At 39.0% G+C, this 17,651-nt stretch overlaps 1 protein-coding gene across 1 annotated transcript in view; it reads right to left on the bottom strand.

Annotated features, from left to right (window-relative positions):
* Positions 1-2,001: 2,001 nt before the first annotated feature.
* Positions 2,002-17,651, bottom strand: part of KCNQ3 (potassium voltage-gated channel subfamily Q member 3) — a 150,028-nt gene continuing 134,378 nt past the window's right edge. The window contains exons 11-15 of the mRNA XM_075211700.1: positions 17,319-17,421; positions 15,726-15,857; positions 13,251-13,364; positions 9,235-9,313; positions 2,002-6,779 (exon numbers count right to left, since the gene is read on the bottom strand). Coding sequence (XP_075067801.1) covers positions 6,057-6,779; positions 9,235-9,313; positions 13,251-13,364; positions 15,726-15,857; positions 17,319-17,421 — 1,151 coding nt within the window. The 3' untranslated portion in view covers positions 2,002-6,056. The remainder of the gene's footprint in view (positions 6,780-9,234; positions 9,314-13,250; positions 13,365-15,725; positions 15,858-17,318; positions 17,422-17,651) is intronic.

Raw genomic sequence — 17,651 nt, 5'->3', positions numbered from 1 at the left:
TCACTTTAGAATGCCATGGTCAGAAAATCACAGCATTCTAAAGAAACCACACACTGACCGAACCTTCTGAAGAGATCTCTATTGTAGGTAAAATGTATCATAAAACGCACAGTCATCTGTGTACCCATGAAAATATCACAAGTGCACAGACAATGAAATAAGTGCTAGTTCAATCATATGTACCAATAAATGAAAACAACTATTTAATAATCAGTGGTGCGATTTTATTGACTGAACATTAAAAAAATCAGATAAGAATTACCCATTGCATAATATATATTGAAATAAACATATTAATCATTTTCCTTTCAAATATTGGACAGTGTCAGAATATAAATTACAATACAGTTTAAAAAGTACAATAAATAATATTGTAAATAGCACTAAAGGCCACTTGTATAAAATTGTGTGTTCCCTTATCAACCGAAATCTGAAAAGCATATCAGTAACATGAAGAAATATAGAGCGAGCAAGGCACAAATACGAGTATTAATCTTATGCCCTAGGTGTGAAGAAAAAAGTCAACAGCATTAAAATCCGGCTTGTTTTTAGGTTCATTTTACTGCATTACTATCAGCTTTGAAACAAATTGTCAGCACTAGCCGTCCAGTCTAGACCTGGCTAACCAAAGAGGGGAATTGTACTTTGTTGGTCACTTTAATAAGATAAGTGATATGTATGTACTGTATTCTCTGATAATAGCCGAACACAACAAAAGACAAGTTCCGATATGGGTTTTGGTCGTCCGATCTAGCTACGCCCATCCAGAGTCTCAATGAACCTATTATAAGTGTCAAGTCTTCCTGCCTCAGTCCAATTAATTTTCCACTATGGAATTGACCAATCATAATGGACAAGTCCACATTATAAAATGTGGTTTTAAAAATCAATTACCCACTCCATCATACCATAGAATGGTCCCTCCTTTCAGAACCCTTCCTTAGTGAAATTGGAACCCTTTCCTTAATGAAATTGGACCACCACAAAGGAGTACTTGATGTTCCGGGGGAGCATGTTTAATTTTAACCATATGGTGCTTCAATCATGTTGTATCAAGTGGATGATGATGTTGACTGACTTGTCTACTATGCAGAGTTTTGAGCCTAGAGGCCGCCACGATCCTACATACACACATATCGTGCCACTCAAAATAACCAGCACGATTTTGTGTCCTGCATTTTACGTGCAGCAAAATTAAGCTCAATTCTAATTGAGGTCCAGAATAGAAACATGCCCTAAATATACATCATATACCACAGTGGAACACAATGTCCTTTCCCATTTATTTTTTCCCAAGATCTGGGAGCCCCTCTTTTCTGTAATCCCCAAATTTTGAGAACTGAGAACCCTGGTTATCTAGATAGACATCAATCTCAACAGAGTACCCTTGTGACCAGTCTGCAGCACATGTCCAATCGGATGAAGCTGTTTTACTAAAAAGCTTTAATTTAATTCACAATAATTCAGGCACCAGAGAGAACATTTCAGAGCTCTTCTATGATTTCTAGTCTGGTCACAGGAGAAGAGCAGAAATGGGCGACAGATCCCCCTTGAATTTAATTCCCATCAATCATCCCAAAAGAGGTCCAAATCCATTCCCTAGAACTGTATCTACCAGAACGATTGTAATAAATTGAAGCTATATTATCTCTTCACGTAAATTTCCTAGAAGTGTGATCTTTTAAGAGGCATTGTAAAAGACACAATGCCTTCAATGGCCGTGTGCTATTCCCAGCACAGAGGATCGAGGAACTTCTGACCCTTTACCCATATAAAGAGAATGCCCTGAGGTTATCCGGAATGTATCTAGCGTCTCATTTCAAAACCAAAGATATTGCAGTGAAGAAAACCAGCCTGGTGATAATGAAACAATAGCTCACAGAGTCTTGGCTTATGATCTTGAAAAATGTGTTTGACCTTCAAGACAGAACACGTACAATATTCTTGGTAAGACAAAATAAAAAGAATAGGAAAAAATTACATTAAACTGTACAGAATCAAGGTGGAAAAAAAAGTTAAAGCAAAAAGTCTGAAGCTATCGAGACAAAAAATAAAATAAAAAAAAACCTGAAAAATAAAATCTGAAAACTGTATTTCCTGTAAGTTAATAGCGTTCATGAAGCTTTGTTAAGCGTGTACACCAGTGATAGGCAATCTGATACAATTCAAGGGTAGCACTTGGGGCCCTTTGTCCTTCCTCTCGGTAATAAGTTAAAACTACATTTAATCAGAGCAAGACACAATTCTGTAATACCATATCAGCAGGAATTTTAAAGTAAGATAAAGTGCAACAAACTATAACAAACAACTGACATTTCAATGCGACTGCTGGATGACCCGTTTGGAAGTTAGATGGAAGGTTGGGTTAGGCACAATGCAATTCTGCAGAGAGATATCCACCAGTGAACCTGTTTTTAATGTGTCCATGATAGAAAATGCCTGTTCACAAGAGTAAGTGAAACGGAAAACAAACAAAAACTTTGCAGAAGACTGGAGCATATCAAAGCCGTCCTAAATATCCCTTACCTTGCTTTAAGCAGGAATCACAATCAAATCCATTCTAATTCTCTGCTTTAGGACACTAATCCGAGGACGGGGGCTAAGTTCGGCAGGGCATAAATAAAAAAAAGGCCCGAAGCAGTAGGAGGCTGAGCGTGGTGGTGGTGGAGTTGCATGTGGCCCTCAGGCTACCCCTTGCCCATCACTGGTGTACATTGTATGTGAGATAGTCATAAACATATTCAAAAGTTATACAGTGCTTTACATTATAACATTCCAGTACATTTTAGAACTAGATAATAGAGACAGTTGTCAGGTATTTCAGCTCATGAAAACCATATTAAGTTTGCACTGAAAGAAAAGATGTTGAGATACATAACACATCTGCAGTTTGGAGACGGAGCAATGTGGTCTATTTTGTATATGCTGCATTTTTCATGTGGATTCTGTTGAATTCTAATGTACATTGTTGTTCCTCCGAAATCCCAACAAGGTACGGGAGAATCAAAAAGCGGGCATCTGATGTCTCAAGCGAAGGTGATTAACACCAAAGCTTTGATTAGCTAATCATATTCACCACTAGATGCTCCCACAGCCAAATGTGAAATGGTCAACAGTAGGAGATAAAGACAGCCGCTATTGGGCCTGGAGGGGGACTGAGCCATGGGCAGGCCCAATCAATTCCCCAGACTGAGGCTTAGGTGCCAATGTGCCGGATCCACTTTCGCGCAGAACAGAGCGGGGGTGGCTGAAGCGGCTCCCCAAAGTTTACTATAGGGCCCGGCGATACAATGTTCTACCCCTCCTCAAGGGCCATTAATTCCACAGCTAGGGTTTAGGGTAGTGATGGGTAACAGGCGACATTCGGCCATCGGAGATTTCACCTATGTCCGCCAGCTCCTTCCGGCTTTATGGTCAGATTTGTTAGTTACAGCTGGTAACACTTGTATAAAATGCCTGCTGATATCTTACAGATAAGTGTCTCTTTCTTTCCCATCACTGTTCTAGGTAGGTTGTTGTATATTACAAACATACTTGCTGACTTTCCTTTTTCCCTATTCCAAGCAAAATTAATCTGGTTTTCATGTGTCCAAGATTCATGACAATCGCATTTTTGTTAATGGACCCTCACAATTATGAATCTTTTTCATATATTTACCAGTTTGTTTTTGTTTTTTTGTTTTTTTTCAATTGAGGTCTTTTGCATTTATTTTTTTAAAAGAACAAACGAAAAAAACATGTTGTAAATGAAATAAATTGAAATCCATTTTATGAAAAACTGATAAATGCTGGTATCGATCTAACTGCTCGAACACACAGGCGCCAATAGGGCGTCTGCCTTACAGGGGACTTTCAACGCGGTGTGACCGTTAATATACAGTTCCCTTTGCATGGGTACTCTCTATTAACGCCATGCAGTCTTTAGATACAAGGCGACACTGCTTGTAGATTTGCCTTGCATATAAAGACCGTCCCGTGCTCACAGCGAGTGTGTGTACAGTGTGAGCATTCGCGGTGCTTTGAAAGCACCCTTTGCGATGCACCGCGGACACCTTAGTAGCACCTTATTGCCACTCATGCATATGTAATTATATGGGATGAATACAGGCTTTTAATAGTCCAGTTAGCAATTATAATATCCCAAGTAGTGTGATTTAATACATGCATCATACCAATCAAACTAGTGTATATTTAAATGACTTTTGCAGCTGTTCCATCAATCCATGGAGGAAACTTTTTCATCTGGTGTTGGGTGAAGACAGAAGACAACTCCTGTTGAATGTAAGGTGGTTTCATTCTTAACAATCCCCAGCCCCATGACATAAATGGAACAATCCCTTTTGAAAATGCTATATGTTGTATGACTCTCCTTGGGTGTTAAAAAGTTAAGGTTACGCTAAAACCCAGCTACGCAAAATGTTGCTCTTCAGCTTTTACACTGCTATAGGCTGGCAAAGCATGCTGGGACTTGTACTTCAATGGCAGCAAGATAGTCACAGCTTACCTAAGACTGCTAGAGGCAAATCATGATGGGACTTGTAGTCCCACAGCAGGTTGCTAAACCTGTTGCAACATTGGATAACATTTTTGTAAACATTGTATTTTGCTAGTTTGCAATGCATCCTTACAACCTGCAGGTGGCGCTGTTACTATCTATGAGAGGTTTTGACATCAGCTGAAGACTTCGCAGTAATAGTGACACCTGCTGTCTGTAAGATGGTACTGCAGAATCATTCGATATATACCCAAACCTATTACATTTTTAATAATGAAGTTGTTATATTTTAATATCTAATAACATAACAAACAGGATAGCTCCCCTTTTAATAATATACATGTAAACTTCAGACCACAAGGAAAATATTTGTGTGTGGTTTTTTTTTTGTAATATAAATTAGATTTTTGCTTGGCATATCTAAAAATAAATTTAAGTGGGTTAGTAACTAATCAACAATCAGTTGTTCCATCACAAGCTAAATAAAATAAATATATATATAAATATGTGGTCTAGTGCTTTTTTGGTATATTGGAATGAAGATGAAGATGCTAAACCTTATTAATGGGGGTGTTTCACATTCCGATAACTTTAGTTTATTTCATACTTGCCTACTCGTTAGATCTCCCCTCTGGTGGTAAGTGTGGGGGGCCGTGATGACGTGATTAGCATCATTATGGGCCTATCCCCCACTGCGCAATAAATTAAACCACTGCGCAGTTGGGGAGGGTCATGATGACACAATTCGCATCATCAGACCGGCCCACTCTTGCGCAATGCAGCAAATCGCTTCCTCACTGTACAGAGGATGAGGACACCTCCTCTCTTGGAATTGCGGAGTCTCTCAGACATTCTGGGAGAGTAGGCAAGCATGATTAATTGGCTTTGCGTAGCATACCCTCCAATGACTTTTACTAAATACATTGCTTTACCTTTTTCCAGCAACAAACTTATATAAGCGGACAGTATTGCTTCTATGAGTTTCCCTTGGATACGACACAAAGTTGCTCTGTGAACACAACTGTATCCAAGGTGGAGAACATTGCAAAACTGCATTATATTCCAAAGCAACAAACTTAAACAACGTATTTAGCAAATGTTATAGGAGGCCATGCACAAGTCAATGAGTGAAAGTTATCCGCATGTAAAAAACCCCTTTAGATAATAATATAAAAAATGAGAAATTGTCGAGTCTTACCGAACGCATCTCAATAAAAAATAAAAGTCTAATGATTATGATGGAAGATGATCACAACCAAGCTTTCTTCTGCATAGATCCACCCATAGGATAGTTATGTGCCATATCAATAGATAGATTTTTCTAACATTTATATCATGTAAACGCATGCAAGTCATGCTGGAATCTAAATGCTGTTTCATTTTAGTGGTAAGCCAACCAAAAGTGAGAAAAAAAATCATGTGATGTCCTGACTACAGGGTTAAACATGCATTTCTGTGTAGTCGGCGGCGTTTTTCAACTATTCGACTTTGGAAAGTGTATAATGACTTATACAAAGAATTCGTACAATGTATGAAAAGGTAAATCCCTCGACCGCTAGTTTTAAACAGGTTTAGAAGGTGTCCATGCTGAATCTGAGATACCGTCTCCTGTCGACGACAAAGTCATGGGGCCACTAGGTGTAAAAGGGTCCGTGTCTGTATCCGTCTCGCCTTCTGCTAAATAACGTTTATCTCTCATCCACGTTGATCCGTTTGGGCCGAAATTAAAGTCTTCTTTTTCTTGGGAAATACTGAAACCGCTTGGAGACCTTTGAAGTTCATCATGGTTAACCGAAAGAAGGGATAACGGGGTGTCACTGTCTCTTGTACAACTTCTTCTATGTATTGGGGAGATCCTTTCGTTGTAAGGGTTTGCCATCTCCCCTTCGTGTCGGAAGTTGACCCGAGTGTCTATCAAAGTCTGAATAGGCAAATCTGTTGGCCTTTCCGTGTAATTAGGTGAAGAGGACATTGTCCTCCTGGAACAGTTTTCACCATTAAAAGGCATGGGTGCAGAAAAATCCACAGGGTAGTTTTCAAAGAAATCATATTGATCCATTTTATTAAAAGAAACTTGGTGCAAATTGTAGGGGTTGCCATGGGAGCAAGACTCGGTATAGTTGTAGATGACTCTCCCAACATCGGAATACCTGCTCTCGTCTTCCTTTTCCTCCACCATCGGCTCTCTAAGCGGGTAGTACTCTGTTACCTGGACCTGTAACTGGTCCATATGTTGCATGTGCATATCAACCAGAAAATCCAATTTCTTCTCCATGTCCTGGACCTGCCACAAAAATTATGGAAGATTTATATAGTGTATGGACACAACGTGAACATGTAAGCTACTTACTTAAAATGATCTAGCAATGCAATAAAGAAACATAATATTTACTTAATTAGATATGTAGAAATATATGTTTTTGTTTATTCATGTATTACATGTATGATTCATATAATGGGTCAAGGCCAAAACACAGGTAGACAGGAATTTATGAGGAGTAGAATAGTCCATAATGGAAGGTATATTAATAAGTATATTAAAGATTGGATCAGTGAGTCTTCTGGATCCAGTGCAGCAAAAGTTATCCCAAATTGATTGGTTCTGACCCTGTCCATACTGACACAAGATTCGAGTTTGGAACTTGTCATATCTACAGATAGAACTTTAATGATCCCAAATGAATTAAAATTATCTTTACAATAAATGTATATCAGTACACAAAAGTCATGCCTTATTGCCTTATTAGAAAGCCTAAAATACTGTAATGGAATGCAGGTTATACCCTAACTGAGGTCAAAGTAGGAAAACTGAGCGTGGGTTTCCTAGTGCCTGGAAACCCCCCTCCAAGCCTGGGGCACTGTATAATTGAGGTGGCTGGACCCTGCCCCCGCTTCACACGACTCTGCTTGAAAAGGGAGAGCTGCGTGCACCCAACAGTAGTGCATGCAGCATTGCCCATGTATATTATGGGGATAGGAAGAGTTGGAGAGCAGCCAAGCATGGTCTAATATTATAGCCCCGCCTCCATGCATGCTGGTCACGCCCACTGACGGCATGGTGTGGAAACCCCCCTCTACAAATCCTGCGTTTTCCTCTGCTGCCCCTGTCTGAAAAGAGTTGCAGCTTGAAGTCTACGTATATTTGTCACAAATAAGTAATTATAACTCAATGTGCTCAGTTCTTTATTACGCTGCTCATCTCAGTAGTAGCAGTAGCTGTTTTAGCCTATTTATCCAATGCAGCAGCAAAGATGTCCTCTATTTAGTGGCTTAGTAAGAGAAATATCCAGTTTATGTATATCGCAAACAGCAACCACTGAACGGGCAGTACTTGTGTCACTGGCTGTTAATGAATTTAACAGCTGCAGTCTTAGAATTACTGGTTCAAAAGTGAACCTGTCAAAACTTAGCTAAATATTAATTAAAGTTCTGTTTTTTTTCAATTCATTTAAAAGTATTACAATTTATTAAACCCTGTCTCTAGCTCCCTCCCCCACTCGGGCTGAAACTTACCACTCTGCATATATAGCATCCAGCCATGGTAGCCCTGCCATCAGCTAGCAGCACCACAATGACTGACGCTGCCAGTTGATAAAGAAGCTCACATCTGACAATGACATGTAGCCACTGTGATGTAGCCCGGTGAGCATGCAAGCCATTACAGCTGCCAGGGGGAAAGCGGGAAAAGTTTGGCAGCCAAGAATACATGAATATCCTCTGTCTGCCCAGGTTTGGCGGTTTTTCAGATTATGGAACGAAGCCTAACCCCATTCCCATGCCTTGTAGGAGAAAACAGACCAATTTTAATGATTTCCATTTACAGTAGAGTTTTGCAATTTTGCCCACTGCCAAAGTACTATATATAAACATCTCTGATTATCTTCTGATTGCTCAAGTGCATAATAAGTGGCAGGGTATCAAACAGGGCTCAGACATAGTGATATATGAGTTGCACTAAGCTCTCATAACAGGTATCCGACTTTGACTCAAAACATGGTTTATCAGAGACGTGTGAAGAGAGCAGTTCGGGCAGCTCTTAATTTAAGATCGTGTTATTCCCCTCATTACTGAGTAACTAGGTACCGAGGTTCACAGGTAACAAGTACATTAATAGCAAACATTGTTTAGAAACCATTAGGAAAAAAATTAAAATTGGATACATTCAGTGACCTGCAAAAGAAGAGTAAAATTACACTATTGTAAATATGCAGTCCAAAATATATAAATATACAAAATATATGAATATCCAATATTTTGACTTCTAATTGGTTGGATGGTATAACATTGTATGAGGGCGCTTCGTTGACAGACAGGCTTAGGGTCTGATAGCTATGCCCTGGGTTATTACCAAGCTGCCCTCTCAGTGGACCTCTAGATGACTGAACTTATCTCATGGCCAAGGTTTACAATAGGTTTTTAGAGGGACTATTTCTGAAGTTTTATGATATAGAGCAGTGATAGGCAAGGTAGACTAGCTGGAGGACTTTTGCCACATGACCGCCCTGATCTGGTAAGATCGGGAGCAGCCGACTGGTGGAACTGTTTGCGTAAGTAATTTGGAAGTGCTTTACCATCACCCATATGTATAATTTATTAAAGGACAGAAAAGCAGGATTATAAATATAGGAATTAATCTTTGAAATAATGTTTAGAACAAAATTTCACCATGTTTCCAGGCATCATTTTAGGTCCTTCTAGAAATATCGGACATTATTTTGGATGTTGAGAGAATACTGTACCTGTCTTTCCACTTTCACAAATTTTCCCATCATACTTTGGTCTTCGAAATCTGAAGCTTTGGACCCATAGGGGTCGTGCCTAAAAACACAGAAAACAAGTTGGGTGTATGCCCTTTACACAGATATATTTTGATGCATTTTGTATCGCATGTGGCCTTTTTCTCTTTCGGCTATAGGCTATTTGTTTTAGCCTATTCCCTCTTTCATGTGGATGTCATTGAGGACAAAAAAAACAATACAATGGGTGCTTACATCAGACATAGACATATAAATAGGTGGTATTAAAATATGTGTTCATGTATACCCCCAAGATACCTCATTTTTTTATATCTATCATTATATAATCTATGCAAATACGGTACCTTGCTTTGAACTTATGCACCCTGGTAAGATCTATCACACTGCTTTCTTTAATAAATCATGTCTAACATTATATTCAGTAACTATCATCTGAACATTTTCATGCTTCAATAACAAAAATAATTTATAAAATATAACAGCAAAATGTAAAACAGGTGAGTCAGCCGTCCAAATATCTTAGTGACCCCTTTGAAAGCTGCATAAAAGAGGCCTTTTTAGAATGTATTCATATTCTTATTATAACAACTACTGTACTGTATGTGTTGTTTAGTTTTGTTAAGATGTTAATAAAGTTTCAACAACAGTGAAAAATACAGGAAACTAGAAACTGATAGTTGACAAGATGAGTGTTTCAGCAGTTTAAGAAGCTCTATCATTTAAAATTAAAGTCTTCTTTAACATCAAAATGCCTGGACAGTTAATGAATTGTCTGCTGCTAACAGCTTAAGGGCTCGAGCCAACAGTGAAAGTCGTAAGCTTAAGAAAAATGGCTATTATAAGCAACTCAATGAAATTCGTAGTTGAACTGAAATTATACACAAGAGGACAGGTCTACTCCATTTCCAGATGATTGAACTGAGAAAGCCAAAATATCATCCCCCCTTAGCGTAAATGATTATCCAATTGTGCATATATGCAAATGAGAATTTACAGAAAGTGCACGAAAGAGCAAATCTCATCTATAAACTGTATTTAATCAGAAAATATATCAAACTAAGCTGATTAAGGACCAGAAATGGTAGTGCATCCATGTTGGGTTGTGGAAGAAACATACGACTTCCATATAGAGGAATTTGTCCTTCGTGGTCTCCCAAACAGCTGTAATTTGACTGTGACCACATTTGATGCTCGATTAGATGATGAGCTAATGTAAGAATATTTAAAGGGCAAGCTTGTGCATTAACACAAACATATACTGGGCCCAGAGAAGAATTAGGATTGAAGACAAAAAATTGAGCTTTTTTATGATAAAAAACCTGATCGGCTGTCAAGTTTGGAAAGCTGGAATAAATCAGCCCGAAGAAGCAAAATAATAAAAAGAAAGTCAAAAGAGGATGAAAACGGATCAGGTATTGAGGCTGCTTTTAACATATGTGAGGGCGTATATATGTCAATGAAGGACACACCTTATATTGTCTACAAAGACACGAATCATATGATATGATATGAGAAAAGCTTCTTCTCTCACCTTGACCAATGTAAGATGGTTACTGTAGCTGGTGGACAGAACACGACCTCAGAAGGAATAGAGGAAAGGTACCTACACTGCTCAGGCTCTGTTATACCAGTAATAAATGTACAATATGTACCTAGTCTTGAAAGCAACCTGTTAGTAAAAACTTCTAATAGGAAGGCAATTTGTGACATTCAAGGCTCACAGCTGCATTGACACAAAACAGATTCACTCTCTAGCAGAAGGATAAATTGTACCAACTGAAGTGCAAAGAAGCAGCCAACACAACCAAGCAGGACAGATATATGAACAGCATCTATATGTGGCGCTGACAAGTAAGATAAAGGAACCTTAAGCAATAAGGCATCAACGGTATCAAGTTTGATCAGCTCAGTCAGATGATGAAACGCGTCAGAGGCTCCAAAGGGAAATGACAAGGAAATGTTTTCGAAAAAAAAACAGCAGTAGCAGAACTTTACCTCCCTTGGGTTAGGGATTACTGTGTGTTTACAGTGATTGCTGAGGAGTCAGGAGCAGGTGAAAAGATTGAATGTATATTTCTGTACAAGAGACAGTAGCACAGAATAGTGGAACCCTAAGGATGAAGATTGGAGCGCAGCAAAACTCAAAAAACAGTATCTAAGCCAGGATAGTAAGATAAAGAAAAACAGTCACTAGTCCGGAATAGCAGGATAAACAAAAACAAAATCAGGAAATGGCAGGTTTTATATGAAATAACAGGGTCTTCTCCAGCACAGCAGGATAAAGAAAAGCACAATCAGGGTATGGCAGGATATATATGAAATAACCAGTGATGTACATTTTTCTGACACTGTAAACGTCGACACTTAACCTGCCAACACAAAAAATGACGGCAAGCTAAGTGCAGACACTTCCATTGTGTGACAAGTGCACAATGTCTTCAGTGTGATTAGCGACATTCATTATGTTGCCAATCACATTGCCCACATTAAAAGACCAATGCCACTATACCCCGGACCCGGCGGCATTGGTCTTTTAATGTCAGCAATGTGATTGGCAACATAATGAATGTCGCTAATCACACTGAAGACATTGTCCATTTGTCTACACAATTGAAGTGTCTGCAATTAGCCTGACTACATTTTCGTGTCGGAAAGACGTTACCTACCTGAAATAACAGTGTCTGAAAAACACACAGAACAGCAGGGAAGCTGGACACTTACAAACAATGTAGACACAGGTGAAGTTAATTATGGGAAATGCAGACAAATTGTGAGCTGGAAGTGGTAGAGGAACATAAGATCAAAATAGCTGGAACACAGCAGACAATTGATCATGGGAAACGATCAATGACCAGCAAGGTACAGAGTTTGGGGTGTGAATATAAAGTCAGTGAAGCAGGTGATGTGTCAAGGGCAGAAGGATAACTCCTGCAGGTGAGATTCATGCGCAAAAGGTTCACAAGAGCAGCACCTCTGGTATAACAGAGGTACTACAGCTCTAATACAAAATACATCATAGTCCTGATATTCTGAACTTGCAACATCTGGATATGTTTGGACCAATAAGCATTCAAGATACACTACAGTTGAGATTAGTAAAATTTGTTGGCCTTAAGTGTTCCCAATCCTACTCCAACCATACCACGCAGCAAATTTTTCCCCACTGTCCCATAAAAGTGAAAAAATACCATGCGTAGCAATGGTTATTGGCAGCGGCAGCACAAATATTGAGGGTGCTCAAACACCCACAGCACCATAGAGCTGGGTCCTATACACGGCATATTGAAAAGACTACTGTTGTTCCAGCTCTATTCATTTACCATAAATTCTAAAAAATACAAGTTTGCAAATACAGATTACAGAATAGCAAAAGCAAAACTTCAACTCGAAGATTCTACAACCAGAACTTTGCACATCTGAGAAACATCCGTAAAACTTGATTGGCGTGACATTTGGCTAAAACTTTGCTCATCTACAAAATAATCTACCGGATTCAGAACAAGGATCAAGTAGTGAAGAATCTCAAAGAATATCTTAAGTAGGCAACTAGTTTGGCAGGATGCTAAATATACTACGTGACGATAATTGGACTGAATACACAAAGTGTTAAGCCATAAGCCATCTTCAAAAAAGTTCCAGACGACTCTCAAGAAAATGGTATAGCAGAGAGAAAGAACCGTACTCGGTGAAAATAGGCAAGTTATGGTCTTTGATGCAAATATGGCAATTATATGCAATTATAATACCATTCCAATGATATACATGGGTGAATCTACCATAACATTCTACTATCTCCAAAATCGTTTGGCTTTTCCAAACCAATAACTTTTGAACAAAGCTTCTCACATACATTGGAACACTGCTATTTAACACAAAGACTTCTATAAAACACTTATATTTACGTGTTATTCTGAATACTGTCCACGTAATGCAAGTCATCCCAGGAGTTACATGAACAGAATCAAAGGAATGACAGCTTCATGTTGTCTATACCTCACCTTGGAGATTGCTGGGATGGATAGCTGTATCCTCCACCAAGACTGCCCATTCCTTTCTGGGGCTTCTTATGTTTGGGTGTAGAAAGGGGACCTGGAGCGAAAACCATATCAATTCTGGAGAGGAAAAAGGAACAAAATAAACTATAATAAACAGTTATTTTGAACAATCAGAAAAGTAACTCTGCTGTTCTTGAAGAAATCAACGTCATTCCTTGACAGATCGAGCAATGGATTTTTCCAACCTCATAGGTCCTAGTGAATTATTCTGTGCTTCTATTCCTCTTAGAGAAGAATCCCTCACATAACCTGGTCTTTTTAACAAACCCTTTTAATGCTCAACATCCCCCATTTAACAGAGCCCCAACAGGTCATGTATAGAGGATCTCCTTGTCCGGCCATTAGAAGCATCATGGTACCTCCTGATCTGGAGGATGGGGGAAGCCTATGTAAGTGATATTCTGTTAATTTACATACAGTTTACATACAATACCTCAATTAATTCCATCATGGAATTATGCTGAGTCAGCTTTGCATGATGAAGGAAATCCTAAAATCATGACATAATGGGTCTATTTGAGTAAAGGTTTCCCCAAACCTTACTGGCAAAATACAGTTAAACCCACAGGCTTGGATTTCTACTTTTTGCCTCCATGGGTTAATTTTTATATCCTTCCCCCTCATTCCAGCTCTTCAGCCACAGGGGTCCATAATCCCAGACTTTACACACCCTGTACACTGTGGTGTATTTGCACCCCAAATGTAAGCAGTAAAGACATGAAAGATTACATTTGTGTGTGCACACCTCTCACATCTGTACATCACCAGCATATACACCAGTTATACTTCGGGAGTAACATGTATATATACTTACGCCCTATAGCGTAGAGATAGTATAGAGATTCAGGGCCTGATTCATTAAGGAAATCAAAGTAAATGCAATTTGCATTTTATTTTAAAACAGATGGAAAACGCAAGCAGGTACGCCCGTATACAACAAGAGAGGATCTCAATAAACGTTTCTAGTTGAATACGAAGTATGCTCTGACTACATACAGTACTTGTCATATGTAGACAGACACAACAAGCTGGATGCGCACAATGCATATAAAGTTCCCTCAGAACATACAGAAAAGATTAAATTATTAAATATACATGTTCATAATATAATCAGCAATGAAAAACATTTATAGAACAAATCTTAATCATTGCTGATTGAAAGTGATGACACTTACACCCTACATGTAGCTGGTGCAAGTGATACGGCTGAAAATTACGTACCTGAAAGATGCCCCGAGTTTTAATCGGACGCTGTTGCATACGCTCCAGCTTGGCACGCCCTTACTGTACATTGACTACGTGCATACACCCCTTCCCTTCCCCGTGCCGCCCATAATATTGTAGGCAGTCGGAACTGTTTTTGCGTTCAAAGATGAATTGCATACAATTGCGATCACTGGTGTATAGTCCGTTCCTGGGCATGTGCAGAGCAATTGTACGCAAAATACGGTACGTATCGGCATTTACGTTGCTTAATGAATCAGACACATTACCTATTTCTATACAATATAATACAGTAATGACGTGTCATATATACACAAGAGACTAGTGTCCTAACAATCTTATTACTAAAAGCGAAAGTCGCAATTACTATACAAAATACAGTTTAATTAAATACAAATTCAATAAAACACAAACATCTCTAGTTTTCCCCTTTAAAAATATTCTTTCACGACGCAAATGGAAATATCAATGCAGTAACATAAATAGAAGACTTGGTCTTCATATAATATAGCAGCCGGCAAATGAAGTACTATCAGCTAGACGGGTCAATACACAGTTAGCAAATCCAAAGCGGTTATAGTGATGCTGATTGTCATCATTTTATCATTGCACCAGTCCGCCAGTACCCACAAGACATGCGGCTTCTGACAGGTCTACTTCAGCCGCAATTAAGTGAACCCTCCTTTACTGTACCAAGCCTATGCTCGCCCGCCCCTTCCCTAAGCAGCGGTTCCAACAAAACGGCAATTCTCGCTGCATTGCCGTCATTTTTTTAAAATGGTAATTTTAGTAAAGACAAAGCCCATTGGGCTGACAATTCAGATCACTAAAATTCATTGGATTTAGTGATTTGCTGGCAGTATAGCTGTTTCCAAAGTGTTTAACACTCACGGACGCTGCATGTGGCCGTCTCACCCAGAAGGATCTGCATCCATTCGCAAATTGCACTAACACGACCTTACATCCTCGGCTTACCTTAGAATGCCCCCCACCCACCTCATCTCGCCTCTCTCGGCGCAGGCTGGCGTAAGTGGCAGAATCAATCAAAATCTGCAGGGCACATATGCGTGGCCCCTTTTTCTGGGCATGGGCAGAGCAATTTCACCGAAGATACACTATGCAAACTGGGGTCGTACTCACATCAGCCCCACAATTTACAGAAGTTTTTCCATTCTTAGCCCATTTTGATCTTACCTTGACTGGAGGTATTTAATTCGAGAGAGCATATCCAAGTGGCCAGCAGAATATTGCTCTATAACGTCCTTCACATCATAAGGCCGTAGGGTCTCCTTAAATTTTTTCTTATGTAAAAGGAATTGCAGTATTCTGTGTGCAAGACAACGTTGTTTATAAGGTTACTCGGGACAAGAAAAATACTAAACTTCAAGGAGAACTACTGCGCACAAATACCTGCGTAACACAAATCCATTTTACCTAATTGAAAATAGGTATGACCTGAATATTTTTGCTTAGCCATTTAAGGGTGGGGTCTGCTAGATCAGGGACAAGGATTGAGGGGTTTCTGGTGTGGTCTAAAACGAATTTTTAAACTGGGAATGTTGAAAAGTATGTGTATTCCAAAGTACAAACGTTTTCTATACCTTCAATTTATATGAGTGAACAATTGAGAGGAAATATTGTTAACATCAGATAATTCAGAACATTATCCAGGTGTATTGAAGTTAAACAAAATGTTTTTATTATAGATCAAAGCTTAAAAACTGCTTCTTACACTGCAACAACACACATCTCATCAACTGTCAGTGTCTAGCTTCCTGTCTTCTATGTCCACTTAAAAAAAATAAAAAATAAACTTTAATAACAACTTAACAAAAAACACATATGGTGCAGTAATTGTTGCAATAACTGAGACATGAGGCGTGTCACGAACGCACAGCCTGTCCCAGATACAGCTGTGAGGGAACATAATTGAAAAATATGGGACATTTTAGTCTTGATAGACCCCCTCATGAAAATGCACATGTTACTGTCTAAGGCAGAAGATTTTAAATCCTTTTCAACATAGCTCTCTCCTCCACCTTTGGAGTTTAGCTGCTCATTCTGCTTGGCTAGATGGGGTTTACAACTTTGGGGCTTCAAACTCCTCAGAGATGCTTATCTCTTCCTAGTCTTGCTAATTTCAACAGATTATTGACACTTACATAGGTTCAAACTCATGTCATCTAGCAAAGCACACATTGAGATTACATTGCAAGGTTACATACAATATACATTGTCATACCTGAATATTAAGGGTAAATAACAATATACATAATCGTCACAATGCGCTTCAACTTATTTGCATTATTATCATACCTGCCAATATTCCCAATTGAAAATAGGGAGCACAACAGGCCACACCCACAATCAGATCAAACCACACCCAGATCCATCCTTTTTTGTTGCCATTGGATACAAGGCAGCTTTGCTCTATTCTCTTGATTGAATACAATTGTATCCAGACAGTGGCTATGTGTCATATCCAAGGGCAATGAAAATAAATAATAATACGCTATACACACACACATGACTGAAGAGCACAGAGGGAAGCCTAAAAGTTAAAGCAATGTATGTTATTTAATACTGCAAGTGGGCATGTACAGAGCAATAAATTAATAAACTCATTTAACGGAAGCCCGTTACTGCAAATAATTTGTTACAGAGACCCTCTCCCAAGCTTGCTCTTCCTAATAATACCCATGTGTAAATGATGGAGCCCGTGCTGCTTTACAAACATCATATTCAGGGGAGTCCACGGATAACGGAGAATGGATTTATTCAGACTACCTTGAAGCATGGATAGCGACTTTTATCGTAGGAATTAAATCTTCCACCAGGAATTCATTACTGTAGCCAGGTTCAGCCATGGGGTCCCCAGCTGTCCCGGCATCTTTGGAGAAAATAAAAATAATATTTGAACATGTACAAAGAACCAAGCGTACAATCAGACCTCACTACATAGGGATTTGTGCATCTTTCAGACAGAAAATGGTTAATCCTCTCTTATTTTTATTGTTAACATGCAAGGACTGGGCATAATTCCTTTACTTAATCAGTTCAGGAATGTAGAACATAAATCTATGTCATATCTAACTGAACTGGACGTTGATAGATACTGAA

Source organism: Mixophyes fleayi, chromosome 5, assembly GCF_038048845.1.
Source record: "Mixophyes fleayi isolate aMixFle1 chromosome 5, aMixFle1.hap1, whole genome shotgun sequence".
Taxonomy (NCBI): Eukaryota; Metazoa; Chordata; class Amphibia; order Anura; family Limnodynastidae; genus Mixophyes; species Mixophyes fleayi.
Note: the sequence above shows the minus strand (reverse complement) of the source record. Positions and strands in the feature narration are given on the sequence as shown.